Genomic DNA, 20,161 nt, shown 5'->3' on the forward strand with positions numbered 1-20,161 from the left:
TCGGTTGAACGTCTAACTCTCGATTTCGGCTCAGGTCATGATCCCAGGGTCATGAGATCTAGTCTGACATGGGGCTCCATGCTGAGCATAGAGCCTGCTTAAGATATTCTCTCTGTCTCTCTCTCTCTCTTTCTCTCTGTCTCCCCCCTCCCTCTCTCCCCTTCTCCCCTTCTCCCCTTCTCTTCCTCCACCCCTCTCCCCTGCTCATGCACATTCTTTGTCTTTCTATAAAAGAAAAAAATAGGGGCACCTGCGTGGCTCAGTTGGATCAGTGTCAGACTTCGGCTCAGGTCATGATCTCACAGTTTGTGGGTTCGAGCCTTATGTTGGGCTCTGTGCTGACAGCTCAGAGCCTGGAGCCTGCTTCTGATTCTGTGTCTCCCTCTCTCTCTGCTCCTCCCACACTCATGCTGTCTCTTTCTCTCTCTCTCTCAAAAATAAATAAACATTAAAAAAAAAAAACTTTAAAAAAAAAGAAAAAGTGTTGGCCTTGTTTTTCATACACAAAGTATCTAAGCCTTTGAGAAGTCATTCCCGGCTCCTCGGGGGCATCTGAGTCCAGGCCTTGAGAGCATGTGATGTATTTACTCCTCTCCCACACCGAGAGAGACCTCACTGGAGCACATGTCTGTTTTTCAGCTCATGACCCTGAGAGGTTCAGTCCTGGAGGATGCCATTCCCTCAACGGCGAAGCACTCGACAGCCAGAGGGCTGCCCCTGAAGGAAGTGCTGGAGCACGTGATTCCTGAGCTCAACGTCCAGTGCCTGAGGTTGGCCTTCAACACTCCCAAAGTCACAGAGCAACTCATGAAACTGGACGAACAAGGGGTAAGTTTGGCTTTTGGGGGAAGACGTTCTTGTCGCCCAGATTTCCCACTAGGTGTCCAGAATAAGGAGCTTAAGGTTTCTTTTTTGACCCGTTAAACAGATGGCATTTATTGCAGAGCATGGTCGGTCTCTTTGCAATTACACATTTTCTGTTTTCCTAACTCTCTGAACTCTGAACATTCCTCATCTGATGAAATTTTCTGTGTCAGAATCGATAAATAGGGTTCTTAAACCGTGTTCAACTCTTTTAGTATAAAATCTTCCATAAATGCAGTGAATTTTTCAGGGATTCTAAGAATAAGGAGTAGCAATAAGAGTAATATATTCACTAGGCTCTGTTTTCAGGGCCTTCAATATGTTACCCCGTTTCATCTCCCAACCCTATGAGCCTGGCACCATTAATGGAGACCTTGTCTCCATTTTAGAGATGAGGAATCTGAGGCATAAGGAGATGGAATAGTAGGCCCAAGTTCACACAGTTAATAAGTTCAGAGCCTGTACTGTTAGCCACTGTCCACAGTACAGCTGTTCTTAAAAGCTTCAGTTTTTAAAGCCTATTTATACCACCAAAGATGTTTTCTAGCCAAGATTTCTAAATACAGAATTTTAAAAATTTGTGTCCCAATTAGTAACAAAATGAAAATGCTCAGGATTTTCTTACTTCTATGCTTCCTGTACTTCCTGTGTGGCCATTTGGTCAAGATGCAGCTGGGCGATAGGACAGTCCATGCAGAGGCAGCACAAGGGTAGAGGATAAAAAACTATGATCTCACAAATCCACTAACCAAGGAGCAGGCCCACATTCTGCTTGGAATAATTTGAACATCTGGGCTAGTTTTGTTAGATGTTTTATTTATATACTCTGACTCTTTGAACGTCCTTGAACCGTTTTAGCCATATTACATCCTAGTACTATGAGTGATCATAGCTTTATTATTGCATTAAAAAAAACACCCTCCAAACAAAATCGGTCCCTTTATTGAATGCCATTTTATGAACTAATTTTGATGGTATCTCCTTAATTAACCAAAAATTCCAACGTTATTAAAATGAATGGGAATTTTTAAAAGTCTGTCTCAAGGTGTGTTCTTTTAATTCAGCCACTAGGGATATATTGGGAACCAATGGTTGGACACAGCTTTTCTCATCATGACTCTCTCTCTTCATTCGTTTCACTTGTGAGAAAGGCCAGCTGATGTCTGTGCCACGCGTGGACCTCCAGCAGGCTGTGCATGTCCACGTTTATAACGTGGAAACAAGGGAGCACTTTGAATGTGTCAGAAGACTGCTGGTGCACTAGTGAGCTTAACTATTTGGGGGCTGTTTTCCAGTAAGTGTTCTGAAGATTCAGTCTAACAAAGGAGGAATAGAGAAAAATGAAGATTAGGCTCCACTGTATGGATTCGGTCTTTTCAGTGACCATGTTTTTCAAGGAGAATACATTAAAAAAAATTTGTTTTTCATGTTTATTTATTCTTGAGAGAGAGAAAGCATGAGCAGGGGAGGGGCAGAGAGAGGGGGAAACACAGAATCCAAAGCAGGCTGCAGGCTCTGAGCTGTCAGCACAGAGCCCGATGCTGGGCTTGGACTCACGAACTGTGAGATCATGACCTGAGCCGAAGTTGGATGCTTAACCGACTGAGCCATCCAGGTGCCCCAAGGAGAGTCACATTTAGACACTGATAATGTAATCACACATTGAACATTCTAAATCCTACATTAGAACAAGTTATTTTGTGGGACCTCTAGCCCGTGTTATGCCCTCTCTCAGTGATGAACTATTCCTAATCTCATCAACACAGAAAAAATAAGACCACTGTACAGTGAGTTCAACTTAAATTGATTTAATTCATAAAACTGTCCATTCTAAAATTAGGGCTTCTTATGCTTAGCGGGTATTAAAATGATCCTTTCCTTCATAAATTATTGATGATGATATATGTTAGTTGTTTTCTGTAATGCCTTTCCTCTGCGAAATTAAAATTTGGCAACCGATGGGCGTCTCCCCAGTTCTATTTTGGAAATTTTACTAGGCAGTAGAACCTAAAACTTTAAAGCCTGATCTTCCATATATGCAATTCTAAATCTGAACTAAGGGGCACCCCCCTTGGCCTCTGTCTTTTCATTTATGTCTCCATAGCATTCAAAGCCAGGATTGTGCTGGTAAAAAGCACATGACATGCATACTTAGGCGTTTAGTCTGGGGAGTTCTTTTTTTGGTAGGAAATCTCATTAATGCCTTGGAATCATTTCGAGAAAATGATTATTTTGGTGCCTTGTACATATACAGATTTCTTTAAAAAAAAATGCATGTAAGTGCAGATTACACATTTGAATCATTGCAAAACATTTTGTTTCCATCCTTGTCATCATTTTAAAAAATTTCATGCTTTGTACATCCTTACATTTAAAAAGATTTGTAGAGTGATACCAAGAAATTAGACTCACTGAAAAGAACTTCTAGATCTCCCTTTAAGTTTTATTTAAATGATTGCTTTAGTAGCTTTTTTCCTTTAAACAGCTTACATAATTATGCTTGGAAAAAGAAAACATTGTTTGCTTGCTTCATTGTGGCATTTTGCCTTTCGGATCTCTGTTGCTTTATTTTCTCATTTTACCACTTTTAAAAGCCGAAATGAATAGAAGGACGAATTAAAATTATGTCTGTAATATGTAAAAGAAAGCATTTCACAAAAATATAAAAATGTGTTCTTCATTTGACTAGACTGATATGTTTGCAGGAACTGAAGAGGCATTTTAATTCCTGAAGTTTTAGAAATGAATGTATGCTTATCCCAGTTATGTATGTGGCTTATCCAAGCTTTTACATTCTCCTCCCTGATACTTTTCTGGGCCTTTCACTATTCATTGATGTCCACGTCCATCACCTTGTACAGGGCAGTGACCTACCAGTGATTCACACTGTCAAGAGTTGGGAACAGTGTGTGACTTAAGAACATCTGCATCAACTCTGGACTTAGTTTATCCGTCATGGTTCTAGATCTTCACTTACTAGATAATTGAGAGCATCACTTATGATAATAACACATTAGATCAGCATGTGTGTTTACTTATCACACTTCCATAAGCACTTCACCACACTGCCTGATTTACTCGTCCTAGCGCCCTGCACGGAGGTTCTAATTATTGGCCTGGTTTATGGTTGAGAAGATGGAGAATGTCGGAAGTTCTCAGTGCTGTTTTCAAAACCCTCGGTAGTCCTGAACGCTGGGTACACACATTTGCATAATGCTACCTTTCGTTTATAAGATTTGCAAGTTATATTTTTTCAGGTCTTGAATTGTTTTGATCCTCAAAACTATGCTGTAAAATATCAGGAATTTCATTATCCAAGCCGGCTTTTTAATAATATAGCCGATAGTTACTTATCAATTTGCCGGATCAGCGCCATTTTTCTTCATCAGTCATTTAAAAAGCACCTTCATTTCACCTACTCTGTGCAAGGGGAATGAAAAGCCACCATGCCGGGCACATGGTGAGCCCTGAGGAACTCTTAGCTGTGGTTGATAACGATAAAATAATAAAACTTGTTAGTAGCCCTTTACATGCGCCATCTCATTGAACATTTGCAAGCATCCCATGAGAGAGCTGCTGTCATAGGTAGTATAATATGTTACGCTTACTGTCATAAGTAAGCACAACTGTTTCAAATCTAATAAATGCTCATTGAGTAATCACTCTTGGCGGATTGTTAAAGACTATGGAGAGTAAATGGGCTAGTAAGACACAATCCTTCCCCATGAAGGAGACAAGGTCATCAATTACTGTAATGAAAGTCAGGTTTAATATAATGAGTGTAATAAAAGAACGGCAAACAAAGAGCACTGGAGGTGCAAGCCAACAGGGCCGAGTCATGATTGGTTAGGCCCGTTTCCAAGATGGGCCATGGAAGGGAAGAGGATTTCATCAGGCCAGAGAACAAGCAATGGGGTGGTCTAGATTCAGAACAAAAAGCACAAAACACAGTGTGGTTATGGCAGCAAGCAGTCTTGCGGAACAGGAGTGTAAGGCACATGTAAGAGAGTAATAAAAATAGATACTTTTTATTGGGCAGTGACCAAGCTAGGTACCATGTGAAGCAGTTTACATGAATTACTTTAATTAATCCTCAGAATCCTTTGATGTCAGTGCTTTTATTGTTCTTATTTTACAGACAAGGACGCTGAGGCACAAAGATGCTGAAAGACCACACCAGTCACAGTTAGGATCTGGTGGAGGCGGGTTTCAAATCCAAGCATTCAGACTCCACAGCCTCCCTTCTTACCCAATGCACTAAATACCCCATCCTCCTTTTCTCTCCCCTTCAGTGGGAGAGGAAACTGGAAAGATGGCTCTCAGCATTATTGCTGCTGGCTTCAGTGCCCCGTATTAAGTAGAACATGTTAAAGTACTATAGCCAGTTTGCAGGAGAGAAAATTGGTAGTCCTGTTTTCATTAGGAAACGTCAAGTTTCACGTATGTGGTAGTGGTTTTCCTAAATGAGTATCTCCACTGTTTTTCTAGGTAATTATTAAAAGTGCAAAGAAATGAAAATATTTTTGGGGTTTTCTATTCCTTAAAATCTTACCTTCAAGTTATTGACATTGAAGGGGAAAGGTGATCATCTCTAATTAGGTTTGCAATATTTATCTGAAGAAGAAATGTTAAGAAGCAATGTTTATTTGATCACAAATAGCACTGATTCCTTGATTAAGGACACGGATGAAATTTGCTGCTGACTTCGCCTATTCGTTGCCATGTTGCATTATTTTATTGAGGATAAATGAGTTGGACCAGCTGCTTTCTTCTTTGATTCAGGCAGCAAGATTTAAAGAACGAACCATAAGGAAAAAACATTTTTCCCAAGACCCATTTTGTATGAATGAGGCTGTGGCAGGAACAGTTGCCATTCCTGAAATTTTATCCTAGATTATGATAACAGCTAATGTACAAACTAAAGTTCAGATGGCCACACATTGGTTCTAGACAATTCATGGGTCTGTATGTACATCATCAGGAAGGAAATATACATGACAGTTGTCAGGTCAGTGGAAGAAGGCAGTGTGGCATTATTGGTAGCTTTATCTTGTCTGTTCACAAGTGATGATTACTCTGCACTGGCTCCTCCGTGCTCTTTTGCCTGGCTAAGGCAGGGATGGGTGACTTGTTGGGAACCTTCCCAGTGGTAGGGTTCTGATTAACACAACTGACAGCAGTAGCATTTGGAAGACATTTGGCTGTGGAACAACCGCGGTTTGCAGTGGTGGAGTTCCGCGTGGCAGCGACATGCAGTGAGGACCCTTTGGTTCACAGTCCAGAGAGTGCAGCTGTTTCAGGCTAAACTTTGAATTGTGGATTGTGTCTTAAATTCAGCATTAAATTAAAAATTTAAACTAGTTCCTTTCCCATGGGAATAAACTAGCTAATATCTTCAAATGGTGCAGAAATCCAAGTAATTCTGTTTATTTTGAGGGATCTCATAGTTACCAGTTTTGTTAGTTTCTTACATATTCCTGTGTCTCTATACAGACATCATCAAATATGCATCTAGAGTCTTACTTCTTCCTTAGAATATACAACACGCTCTGGACATTTTCTCTTTTTCACTGAGTAATGTGTTTTGGAGACCTTTCTATGTCAGTATACAGAAAGCTTTCCCATTGTTTCTATGGCTGCGTAGTATTCTATTTTGTTTCTGTACCATAGTTTATTTTATCAGGTGCCCTAATGTTGGGCACTTGGATTGATTCCACTCTTTTCCTGTTACAAACAATGCTGTAATGAAGAGCCTTTTTCTGTATAACTGAAATTCATCTTCGTGTCAGATCAATTTAATACCCAATATGAAGCTTTTTATTTTTGTGAGAAGTTTTGCACAACATTAGAGAAGATTATTGCGTGTGTGTATAGAACATGCTATGCCAAAGATAAAAATAGATCAGAATGGCTGTGCACATATATAAATAATTTTGACAGCATCGCAGTCAGATTTTTAAAATAACTTTCCTACCCAGTATCCATTTCATTTTTTAAAAGCAGTTTTATTTTTGTTAGTAATTTCCAATGAGGATACATTTTCTAACATCATATTTTGCTCACAACACTGAATTTTTCCAGTCTCTTTGACATTCTTTTTTTAGGGGACAGTAGAGTGATGAATCTTTAAGAAGTGGTTTAAAAAAGTTGTCATGTTTATAAAGAACAAACCAAAGTAAATGCTGTCAGGGTGAATCATGAGGATTTTTAAAAAAGAACAAGATCTTCGTGTCCGGTAATGACACAGTAGTTTGTTGCAGACCAGACCACCCAATGAGAAGAACCAGGAACACTGGACAAAATATTTTTAAAAAGTAAGTTTGTAGTTTCACATCTGGAAATACAGGGTATATCTATTTTTTTCCCCTATTCTTCCTGCTAAGTACAGCTAAATGCCTTGTACATTGTATGGAAAGTAAACATAAAATGAATCTTCAGGATAGAGAGGAGGCAGACCGGCTAAGGACCGTGGGATTTGAGGAACAACACAGTGGTCGTTTGTGATAAAATGAGAATAGAGGGGAACTTGCTCAATTTAATGAAAAACATCTACCAAAAACCTACAGCTTATATCCTCCTTAATGATGAAAGACTTAGTGTTAACACGGCAAGGATATACAGTGTCACCATCGCTATTCGACATGATACTGGAAGTGCTAGGCAGCACAGTAGGGGAAGAAAAGGAAATAAAAGATGTTAGAGAAATGGGAAAAAAAATAAAACTTTCCCTATTTCAGGTGGCTTGATAGTCTATGTACAAAGCCCCGAGGAAGCTACAAAAACTTCCTAGAGCTAGAAGGTGTGTTCAGCAGGGTTGTGGGATTCAGCATCAACTCACAACAATCAATTTGGTATCTTTGTCGTTTGTATTAGTTGAAGGGTAGTTGACACACAATGTGACATTAGCTTTGGTACACTATAATGTATGTACTAGTGATTCAGCCAGTCTGTGCCTTATGCTCTGCTCACCACAAGTGTAGCTGCCTACCATCAGTCATCATACAGCGCTGTTACAGCACCATTAACTGCATTCCTTATGCTGTATCTTTCATCCCCATGACTTATTCATTTCACAGCTGGAAACCTGTACCTCCCACTCCCCTTCATCTACGTTGTCCTTTCCACCCACCCACCCACTCTGGCAACCACCATTTCTCTGTATTTATAGGTCTGTTTCCGCTTTGTTTTAGATGTCACATATAAGCAAAATCATATGATTTGTATTTCTCTGACTTACTTCACTTAGCATGATACTCTCTGGGTCCATCTATATTGTCACAGATGACAAGATCTCCTTCCTTTTTATGGCTGAGTAATATCCCATTGTGTGTGTGTGTGGGTGTGTGTATACACACACCCACACACACACCACATCTTCTTTATCCATTCTTCTATTGATGAGCACTTAGGTTGCTTCTGGGTCTTAGCTGTTGGAAATAATGCTATAATAATCATAGGGGTTAATTTATCTTTTTGAATTAGTGTTTTCATTTTCTTTGGGTAAATACCCAGTAGTGGCATTACTGAATCCTATGTTATTTCTGTTTTTCATTTTTTGAGGAACCTCCATACTGTTTCCCACAGGGGCTGCCCCAATTTACATTCCCTCCAACAGTGCTCAAGAGTTCCTTTTTCTCCACATCCTCACCAACACTTACTATTTCTCATGTTTTTTACTGTAGCCATTCTGACACGTAATAAGGTAATATTTCATTGTGGTTTTGATTTGCATTTCCCTGATAATTAGTGATGTTAAGCATCTTTTCATGTGTCTCTTGGCATCTGTATGTCCTCTTTGGAAAAATGTCTGTTCAGGTTCTCTGCCCATAGTCGTGCCCCAGTTACTTGTTTGGGGTCATTTTTTCTTTGGTGTTGAGTTGAATATGTTCTTTGTGTATTTCAGATATTAATCCCTGATCAGATATATCATTTGCAAATATATTCAGTAGGTTGCCTTTTCCTTTTGTTGATGGTTTCCTTTGTTGGGCAAAGCCTTTTTGCTTTGGTGTAGTTCTCAGTTTGATTTATTTTAATGAACATGTGGAAGCTAAAATTAAAATACAATATCACTTCTAATCCCATAATAAAAAATGAAATGCTTGGGTATATATCTAACAAAACATGTATAGGACTAGTGTGCTAAAAACTATAAAACACTGATGGAAGAAATTAAAGAAGACCTAACTAAACAGAGAGACATACTATGTTCATGGATTGAAAAACTCAAGATTTTAACGATGTCAATTTTGCCCTAATTACTATACCCTTAACACGATATTGAAATCCGTGTAAGATTTTTTTGTAATTGTAGACAAGATTATTTTGAAATTTATATGGAAAGGCAAAAGACCTAAAATATCTAAAACAATTTTGAAAAAGAAGAATGAAGTGGGAGAAATCATTGTATTTGATTTCAAGACTTATTATGTGACTACATTAATCAAAACTGCATTATATTATTGGGAGGACAGACTCCTAGATCAGTGGAACAGGATAGAGAAACTAGAAATAGCACCCATCCCCACATATATCCACGTGATTTTGACAAAGGTGTAACAACGGTTTGATGTAGGAAGGATAGGCTTTCCAAACAAAGGTGCTGGGACAATTAAATATCCATAGAAAAAATAATGATGTTGACCTAAATATTACACATTGTACAGAAACTTATTCAGATTGATCATTGATTGAAATATAAAACTATACAAATTTTGACAGTGATATAGGAAAAACTTTTTGGGATCTAGGACCTGGTGAAGAGTTCTGAAACATAACACTAAAAACTTGATTCATAGAAGATAACTGAGAAAATGTATTCATCAAAATTAACAATATCATGTAGTGTTTTTTTCCTTAGACATTCGTTGTTTTATGAGTGGTTTGGGGCCTAAGTTCAGCATAAAGTTTCAGATAAAAGTTAGGTGACAAATTAGCCTTGATTTCATGAGGGCTGCAGAAATAAAAAACAGAGTTCAGGGATCACTGAATCTGTAAAACAGTCATTGAAAATCTGGAACGGAAAAACAAAGGCAAAAGTTAAAATTTAAATAGATGTGTTTAAGAGCATATTAGAGCAGAAGAGAAAAAATCATTTCTCTTTTTCTTTTCCTTTTTCTCTCTTCTTCTCTTCTCTTCTCTTTTCTTCATGACAACATTTACAGTAAGTGTTCTCTTTAATCTTCATCCCCTAGTTCCCCCTCTACCCCCTCCCAACTCTCCTCTGTTGACTATCAGTTTGTTCTCTATAGTTAAGAGCTTGGGTGCGCCTGGGTGGCTCAGTCGATTAAGCGTCTGACTTCGGCTCAGGTCATGGTTTCACGGTTCATGAGTTCGAGCCCCACATCGGACTGTGCTAACAGCTCAGAGCCTGGAGCCTGCTTCAGATTCTGTGTCTCCATCTCTCTTTCTTCCCCTTTCCCACTTGTACTCTGTCTCTCTCTCTCAAAAATAAATAAACATTAAAAAAAAATGTATAGTTAAGAATCTGTTTCCTGGTTTCTCTTTTTCCCTTTGTTCATTTGTTTTGTTTCTTAAATTCCACATATGAATGAGGTCATGTGGTATTTGTCTTTCTCTGACTGACTTGTTTCATTTAGCATTATATTCTCTAGATCCATCCATGTGGTTGTAAATGGCAAGATTTCATTCTTTTTCTATGGCTATATACTACTTTGTGAATGTGTGTGCGTGTACACGCGCACGCACATGTGTTTATACACATACATACATACACACACACATATGCACACCCCATATCTTTATCCATTCATCAGTGGATGGGCATTCAGACTGCTTCCATAGTTTGGCTATGTAAATAATGTTGCAATAAACCTAGGGGTGCAGTTACCAGAATAATTTTAACTGAAGAATGGAGACAAAAAATATGAGAAATACAGAAAAGTACCTAAAACACATTGGGCCAGAGTGAAATACATATATATAATGGAATTCCCAGGAGGAAATGAAGTAAAGCATTATTTAGGGGACAGAATCAATATTTGAAGAAATACCGGTAGAAGATTTCCAGAACCGATGAAAGACAATGAATTAAGATGGATTTATGGAGCTCTTCCTGCCCTAAGCAAGATGAATATAAAGAAAATTAGGCATATGTCCATCAGAATCAAAATTTCTGAACTTAGAAGAAAAAGGGAAAAAAATCTTAAATAGCCGGGGGGGGGGGGGGGGACACCTTCAAAGAAGAATAGGACTAGCTGTTAAAATCAGCCATTTGAGTGGCGCCTGGGTGGCGCAGTCGGTTAAGCGTCCGACTTCAGCCAGGTCACGATCTCGCGGTCCGTGAGTTCGAGCCCCGTGTCAGGCTCTGGGCTGATGGCTCAGAGCCTGGAGCCTATTTCCGATTCTGTGTCTCCCTCTCTCTCTGCCCCTCCCCCGTTCATGCTCTGTCTCTCTCTGTCCCAAAAATAAATAAACATTGAGAAAAAAAAAAAAAAAAAAAATCAGCCATTTGATTTTAGGTAGAAGCCTCCAGGAGTTTCTAGAGTGCCAAAAGAGTAACTCTCACAATGGATGTTCCCCAATAAAAATATTCTTTAAAGATGTAGGCAAAACTAATTTATAGTTGTGGGGAAAAACTGGTCACTTGAGTTAGTTGATGCAGGGATGGGCTGTACAGAGGAACCAGGAAACTTGGAGATGATGGAAATAATTTTATATTTTAATGGTGGTACAGATGTGTTAGAACTCATTAAATCAAATGGATGCAGTTAACTGTTCAGAAGTTATATACCAATAAAGTTGACAAAAACTCAAGGGTAGATTTCTTTTTTTTTAATTTTTTTTTTTTAACGTTTATTTATTTTTGAGACAGAGAGAGACAGAGCATGAACGGGGGAAGGTCAGAGAGAGGGAGACACAGAATCCGAAACCGGCTCCAGGCTCCGAGCTGTCAGCACAGAGCCCGACGCGGGGCTCGAATGCACAGACTGCGAGATCATGACCTGAGCCGAAGTCGGCCGCCTAACCGACTGAGCCACCCAGGCGCCCAATTTCTGCTTCCATCTAGGATTAAGAAAGAGGGACTGGATTTACCTTCCCTTCTGAAACAACTTTTTAAAAAGTAGGCAAAACAATGAAACCGTGGTTTTTATGACATTGGGCATTAGGCAGCAAAGGACAGTGATCTCTGGGAGCTGGGACACAGATTAAATGAAGGGTAAGGTCACACCAGCTTTCTGCCTAAAGAGTTTGCAGACTGCAGCACAGGGAGGAGCATGGCCGGGCGGGGGCAGGGAATGCCCAAGGAGTCTCCCTGAGTGGAGACTTACAGGTGAGTCCAGGGAAGCCCAGGAGGGGTAAGTGCATGCATTTGAGGAATCTGCTGGAGGAGCCTTGAGAACCCCCCTACTGGTTTAGGGAGGCAAATCCTCAGTCCCCCCACAAAGCCGAGGACAGTTTTTGCATCCACTGGGTCGACTGGAGAACCTCGTAGTTCACATGGCAGGGAGTAGTCTCACAATAGTTTTGCCTCAGTAGTGAGTGGAGCAAAATTACCCTCAGATTAAACACTGCTGTTGTATGACCTAACAGTTTAATAAAAAGCAGGAACTGTAGGGATCAAACTATTCCCAAATATCTGTGTCCCAGAGTAGCATTCAGGCTTCCTCAAGGCTTCACAGCCCACACTCTGAGAACTGCCTCACAGTAAAGTAAGCACCTTTTAGTGACGGTTTTAAATTTCTGGATTAAATCAGACCCTGTAAAAGTTTTATAAGAATTTAAGAACTGGGTTGTTCTCGTGCTCTTTGCCACCCCAGTGACCTTCCCAAGGCTGTGACAGCAGGCAAGAAGAGGTGAAAATGCCGAACCTCAGAGAACCTCAGACCAGTTCTCTGAGAAGCGGGTTCTTCAAATCTGTTTCTCCTGGTGGAGGGCTCTGACTTTATCATCCCATCTTTCCAGAAACTCAGGGCTATGGAAATCAGGTTGCAGTTTTCGTTTCTTTGATTCTGTGTTGAAGTATCCACTTTATCAGAGGAAGAACAATTTTACGTACAGTTGGTCCTGAGCTGTGAGAGCCCGCGTCACTTTCGGCGGGTGGTCGGGACACTTTGCTTTATCCAGACTCAAGGCCTTCATCTCAGAGACAACCTGTGTCCTGTAGGATTGACCATGATTCTTTTTTATAGCATTTGTGGAGTGTCCAGACACGTCCATAATGCTCCCTGGCAAGCATGGAATTGTATAGCATGATCCTGGGATTACCCAAAGCAAAAATCCTGAACTGTGGGTAAACACAGCGTGTTCTCAGAATGGCTTGTGGTGTCATCATGACTCCATTTTGAGCATCACACGGAAGTAGTACGTATTCGTATGTGTAAACCCATACGCGTGTGTTTGTGCCGTCTCACAAAAAAGAGTGCTGTTTTACGTAACCTCCTAACTCAAAACCCCAGTCCGCGGCTCTGACTCCATTTACATTTGCTCTTTCCCTTGAAATGTTGCTTGTTACATTTACATAACTCCTCCTCAACAGCTCCTCTCATTCTGGCAGAGAACATGGTTGCTAACTAAGGATTACAGGAGCCTGCGTTCAGAGAATGCCACCTACCTTGACTTAATTGCAGTGGAAACCAAGAATATTGTCACGTTAGAGGATAGAGCAGTGACATTCGGCACAATTCCTAAACGAAGGACATTTGACATTCTAACAGATTTCCTAATCCTCTTAAAGTCTCCTTCTTTTCACAAGCAGCAGACATCACTTGGTTCTCCTGGCTGCCGGTGGAGTTCACTAGAGTATGAGAAATCAGTCAAAAGAAGGCGGCACATTGTCTCATTGTCCTTGGATTCAGCTTCTCCAGTGGTTTGGGGGGGGAAGTTTCCTTACTTTTCTCTGCAGTGAACTCCTTTCTTACATAAATGAAGGCCTCTGAATGTTGCATAGTGAAATCTTAGGCCTTTATCTGAGAAGTTTTAAAAAGCCATCCACAAATCCAGTGCTCCTGTGATGCTTTCTGTTGAACAGGGTGACTTTGTTGTACATTGTTGCATGAGAAAGGCTGATCTGGGAGGCACAGAGCCAAACAGCAAACAGTCCAAACCCCTTGCTTTCGCCGCATTGCTTGGTCTCTGATAGCTCTCCCTGCAGGGAGACAGTAAGGGTCTGGCTGTATTAAGGACTATTTTGTAACTGACATGGAGGCTACCGCTATTTTTTATTTGTTAAGTCTTACTAGGGTAGGTACTCAGATTGATTCTAAAGCCAAGTTGAAGTCTCTACCTGTGGGAGCCCTCCTGCCAGCATTAGCCACATTGAGACATTTGAAGCCGGCCAGCCGAGAGAAGGGCGAAATGTCAGTGGTGTGCACTATTTCGACTTTCCCACGTGTGGTATACAGAAATGAACTAAATCCTAGATGTGCTTTTGTCCATGATGAAATAGAAATGGTGTGATGTCACGTGCTATCTTGAAAATATTCCAGTATCACCGTATCCAGTTATTTGCTAATTTCAGACTGGGAACTTTACCTTCTGCTTGTTGGAGGAGGTGGAGAAAGGTAGAGCCAATTCTGCGTGATTAGAGCACTCCTAGGGAGCTCTCATGTCTCTGGGTCATGTAAAGGCCATGGAGCTTCCTTGTCAACAAGGTTGTGTGCAGTGGAGGGAGGAAAGCAAACAAGAGTTTGTCCCCTGTGACATTTTCCTGTTACTATTCTGAATCATCTGGTTTAGAAAATTGGAAAGAGTAGTTCAGGTTCACAGTCCCTTATGTAAAACGGTAAGAGCTCGATGCGTTTCAGAGCTCAGAAATGTCCAGAGGATGTATACAGCATGTAGTGATATTCCCAGTGGGATCCGAGACAACACCCCACAATCACATAAGTATTTCCCCAGGGGGGAAAAATGTGAAGTCACACAATGAGAAATAAACTAGAAGTATTAATGTCAGTCCGTATCAAGTTTGACTGCCAAAAGTGTTTGCTTACATTTTGCTTTTACCTCTCAACTTCAGAATTGCAAATACGGGGCTGTGGCGGATGTTGCAGCGATAGAAATCGAGCCTGGTTGAGTCGTGGTAATATTTAAGAGAGCTGAATCACAGGACTGACAATTTGTGGTCTTGTGTCTCTCCCTACTGGGCTAGTTACTTCCTTTTCCAGTCTCCGCCGTCACTTATCTGTCACCCAGGAATAATTGCCTTATGGGCTGTTATGAAGATAAGCTAATGTATCTTGAGTACTAAACAATGATTGGCTTACAGCGGGTATTCAATAAATGTTAGCTGTTACAATTTTGCCTCTTCCCGTCCCTTTCGTTTTTTTACGAGATAAAAATTGCCTGAGGCAGCAGTCGTGGTGCTGCTCTGGATATAGGCCAAAGCAGTGTGGATTGCCTCAATTTCAGTAGAGAATTTAAAGTCTGTATTTAAAAAAAAATTTTTTTTTTAACGTGTATTTATTTCTGAGAGAAAGAGAGTGCGAGCAGGGAAGGGACAGAAAGAGTGAGACTGAAGATCTGAAGCAGGCTCTGCGCAGTGAGCTCAGAGCCCAATGTGGGGATCAAACTCACGAACAGAACTGTGAGATCATGACCTGAACCGAAATCAAGAGTCGGCTCCTTTACTGACTGAGCCATCCAGGCGCCCCCAAAGTCTAAATTTTTGTATTGAGAACAACACACAAAGTCATGTTAAATGACTAATACCACCTTAAAATTTGTTTGCAGAATGACTAGACTTCTCAATGATGAGTAAATATTTTGATTAATGTCGCATCGTATTTAAGTCTCTTGAATGCTTCATTTTAACTGTCTCTGAGGAAGGATTGTTTGCCACTAGCTGATTTGCCATTATGAAGCCCCTTTTAAAGTTTCTATTCAGGCACTCATCTTTTAGAAAAATATTTGAAAAGTACATTGTTGATGATGGTAGTGCTCTAAGAAAGATATAACTGAGGTTTATAATTTAGTATATTGGAAAAATGGCATTGGGAGAGAAATCTTTCCCAGTTTTACCAGAAAAAAAAAAAATTAGCAAGAACATTAATGTGCTGCTTAGTCCAAAACGATATGAATTTTAAAAGATATAATTTTAAAGTATTTTTTGTGTAGTGGAATTCTGCTTTTAAATTTGTAAGGACTTCCTTTTTTATTTTTTTCAATTTTTATTTTTTTTAAAGTTCACTTATTATATTTTGAGAGAGACAGAGAGCAAGTTGGGGAGGGGCAGAGAGAGAGGGAGAAAGAGAGAATCCCAAGCAGGTTCTGTGCTAGCAGCACAGAGCCTGATGTGGGACTCAAACTCACGAACCATGAGCTCATGACCTGAGCTGAAACCAAGATGCTTAACCGACTGAGCCACCTAGGTGCCCCAGACTTCCCTTTTTAAAAGGCGGAAATTATTGAAAAAGAGTTACCTTTTGTTGTCCAACTGTTGTTATTTTTTTTTTTATAGCCTCATTTTGTACTTTGTAATCCACTCAGAGAAAATTCCCTGAAGTATCAACATCTGTTTTCATGATGTATTATCTTGACATACAGAAAATTTCAATTCATTTTCCTGACCTTCTCTCTTGATTTGTGAAGATTATAATTATAGATGCTGGTTCCACTGTTATTTTTTGGATTAGAGGACAGAAGGATTAAAACAGAAGGATTTGAAGAGAAGAGACCTGTTAGCCAGGCTGGGCATGTGCCCTCCAGGAGTTAGGAGCATCTCAGTGGGGCACAGTGGATCTGCCTGTATTTATATGCCTCGTACCGCCTCTCTTCGCAGCTGAACTATCAGCAGAAGGTAGGCATCATGTACTGCAGAGCTGGACAGAGCACCGAAGAAGAGATATACAACAATGAGTCAGCCGGCCCGGCCTTTGAGGAATTCCTTCAGCTGTTGGGAGAACGCGTTCGGCTCAAAGGATTTGAGAAGTACCGTGCACAGCTTGACACCAAAAGTAAGAAATACTTACACTCTCCTGCTAGGCTTATTTCCGTCCTGCTGTGTTGATGTTCATCTGCTAAATTGCCCATAAAACAATATTGCCATTTACTGCAGAACACCGCCGGGGATAGGGGAGAGGAAGCCAGAGAAGGAGGACGCGGCCCCAAAACATTTGACGACTGTAATCAAAGTAGCTAGGATCGGACTGTTAAAAAGAAACGGTGTTCTCAGAAGCGTGGATGGAGCGATAGGGCAGGGGTGCAACTCACGCGGGATTGCTCCTGGATAGGGTTGTGTAAATGTCACTATAGTTAGGTGAATGTTAGAGCAACTAAAAGTTCCAGAATCTTGTAGCCATCTGGTCATAAGCCCTGGAATTTTTTACTTTCGTTGATTTATCTTGTAATCCCCATGCTTATGGATGCAGTCAATCTTCATGATAAGGGTTTTCTTATTCATTTTTGTCTTCTATTAAGACTGAGGTTTTTTTGTTTGCCTCTTTTCTATTTTTATTGTTCGTACTCTAATTGAATCCCTAAGGAAATAGGCCTCTTAGCTTTGGTATTAGTTTGGCTCCTGAAATATGTTGATTAAGAGCACAATACTGGAACAGTCTTTTTAGCTATGGCTCATGAACACACAAGGTTGTGCGCTCCCATTCCCCACGCCGTTAATAAAATAGTTACGTTCTCCAACATCTGTTTAGGTTACAGTGTGTTGATGTCTGCTGTGTGTCTGTGAGGAGGCAATTTTAAATTTTATCTCAGAATCCATCCATGGACACCTATGACCTGTTTTTCTTTGAGAGGGTCTTTGGATTAGCACATCTGTATGGCAGTCTATAGTAATCTCCGATTTTCTGTACAGGAAATTAAATAAGGAGTTGAGTCATGAAAACAGAAAAGCATTCATAAACTCCACTGCAGGGAAGAATTTCCTGTTACCATGGTTTTGCTGTTGCCAACTTGGAAACGACATGCAGGAGAGACTATTAAAGCCCATAAATAGCCTAGACTCTTAAATATTATTTTAGCGTTCCATACTCTACTTGCAATTGCGTAAAACGTTAAATCTTAATATGTCCTGAACTCTTCTTTCCCAGATTTTCTGACATTTGCCCTATACGCTTCATTCATGTTGTCCTAGTTTGCAGTGTTCTATAAATTACCACCACCACGAAGAGCTATATGAAAGCTTCTGGGAAGAGTGTACTAAGCACCCTGCTTCTATGCATGAATGGCCAGATTGGAAATTGATTAAGACTGTGTATTATTTGTGTGTTCACACATTCCCAGCCGCCTCTTGATGATGAAAGGCAACATGAGAAAAGTATAGCAAGACCATACTTAAGCAGTGTGGCATCAAGTAAGACACTGAAATAAACAAAATAAGCACCGTACGCATATTTTGCCTCAAAATCCCAATAGCTGCACAGGCTAGAGGGGGATAAGCCTGGGTTAGCTGACCTCCTCTAGCAGCATACTTGTTCTGTAATATTCAGCAGGGAAGGGTTCCTTTTCACTGTGGTGCCCTCCTTTAAGACCCCTAGTAACCTTTCAGGGCATAGCTGATGAGCAGAGGAATGAGCAGACAGTTTCTTTTTCTGTCCTTTCAGAGTGTCAGATTTCTTCCAGGGAACAAAAAGTCGGAAAGTATTTCTATTGTAAAGCTCTAAAAGAGGCAGTTTGCATGTTTATCTCTCTTACTTCAAGCCAGTAGTGTCAAAACCAGCCTCTGCACGTCCCACAGCTTCTCATTGGCCATGGCACCCCCAAAGATAAGATTTTGCTCTGTGTGCCAGAAGATAATCTCACCTCATTTTGTCTAACCTTACTTTGTGTCAGTAAACTCTCTCAGTATAATCATTAAAAACAGAAAATGCTGGGGCACCTGGATGGCTCAGTCCGGTGTCTCACTTTTGATTTCAGCTCAGGTCACGACTTCATGGTTCATGAGTTCGAGCCCTGTATCAGGCTCCGCACTGAGTGTGGAGCCTGCTTGGGACCCATTCTTTCTCTCCTCCTCCGCCCCCCCCCCCAATTTCTCTGTCTCTCCCATGCTTGTACTCTCTCTCTCTCTCTCTCTTTAGCTCTCTCTCTCTCAAAATAAATAAACTAAAAAAAAAAAAAAACACTTCAAAATAAATAATAAGTAAGAGAAAATGTTTTCCAGGACAAGTGTTCCTATAGAATCACTTCTTGTACATATGACAGTGTAGGTGTGATTGGATCTGTGGGTTCATAGTTTCCATCAAATAAAAGTAGTAATTGCCAATCTTCATTTTTTTTCTGTTGCCATCTTCTGAATTTCCAATTACACATACATTAGATCACTCACTAGTGTACCTCAGGTTAATGAAGCTGTTTTAATTTTTTTAACCTTTTTTTTCCTGTGCTTCCATTTGGATAATTCCTATTAGTATATCTTCCAAGTTCACTGTGCTTTTCTTCTACAGTGTCTTAATCTGCTGTTAATCCAGTCCAGTGAAATTTTCATTTGAGATATTGTCATCTTCAGAAGCCAGAATTGCATTTGGTCCTCTTCTCAGTTATCTAGTGTATCTTCATTAGGTTCATGTTGTCCTTTAAATCCTTGAATATGTTTATTTTATTTTATTTTTTTAGTGTTTATTTTGAGAGAGAGAGAGAGAAAATGCATGAGCGGGGGAGGGCTAGAGGGAGAGAGGATCCCAAGCAGCCTCTCGGCTCTGCACCCCAGCACGGATGCAGGGTTCAATCCTACGACCACGAGATCATGACCTGAGCCCAACTCAAGAGTTGGGACACTTAACCGACTGAGCCACCCAGGTGCCCCTCCTTGATGTATTTATGATAGCTGTGTTCAAGTCTCTGCATGCTAATTCTGTCGTCCTTGTCATTTGAAGCCTCCATTTAACAAATCTTCTCTTGCTTTTGAGTTACATTTTAGCACTGCATGTGTCTGGTTACTTTTGATTGGAGAGTATATATTCTGAGTGTTTTCTGGTTGAGTGTCTAGATTGTGTTGTCTTCTTCAAAGAGTGTTGAGTTTTGCTTTGGTGAGCAGTTAAGTTACTTACAAAACAGCTTGATCTTTATGAATCTTGTTCTTAAGCATACCCAGGGCAGTGTTTACTCTCTAATGTAGCTCTGCTACTAAGGCATGACTTTTCTTATGTCTGAGGACCTGCATATTCAGTGAGGTCTCTTTACTGTGGCTGGTTAGAACTTGAGTGCCTTCCAACCCTCTGTCAGCCGTGAGAATTGTTTGCCTTACGATTCTTTGGGGGTTTTTCTTTGCCTAATAGTTTTTCCCTCTTTCTGTTACTGAGTTATAATTGACATATAGCATTATGTTAGTTTCAGGTGTACAACATCATGATCCGATACGTGCATGTATTGTGAAATGACCACCACCACA

General features: G+C 40.4%; 1 protein-coding gene across 19 annotated transcripts in view; it reads left to right on the forward strand.

Moving 5' to 3' along the window:
• The window catches only part of SIPA1L1 (signal induced proliferation associated 1 like 1), a 482,475-nt gene that overhangs the window by 375,512 nt on the left and 86,802 nt on the right, over nucleotides 1-20,161 (forward strand). For all 19 annotated transcript variants that reach the window (XM_045451411.1, XM_045451407.1, XM_045451426.1 and 16 more), the window contains 2 exons: nucleotides 640-828; nucleotides 16,601-16,775. In XM_045451411.1, the coding sequence (XP_045307367.1) occupies nucleotides 640-828; nucleotides 16,601-16,775 (364 nt within the window). The remainder of the gene's footprint in view (nucleotides 1-639; nucleotides 829-16,600; nucleotides 16,776-20,161) is intronic.

This window comes from Leopardus geoffroyi, chromosome B3 (genome assembly GCF_018350155.1).
Source record: "Leopardus geoffroyi isolate Oge1 chromosome B3, O.geoffroyi_Oge1_pat1.0, whole genome shotgun sequence".
Lineage (NCBI taxonomy): Eukaryota > Metazoa > Chordata > Mammalia > Carnivora > Felidae > Leopardus > Leopardus geoffroyi.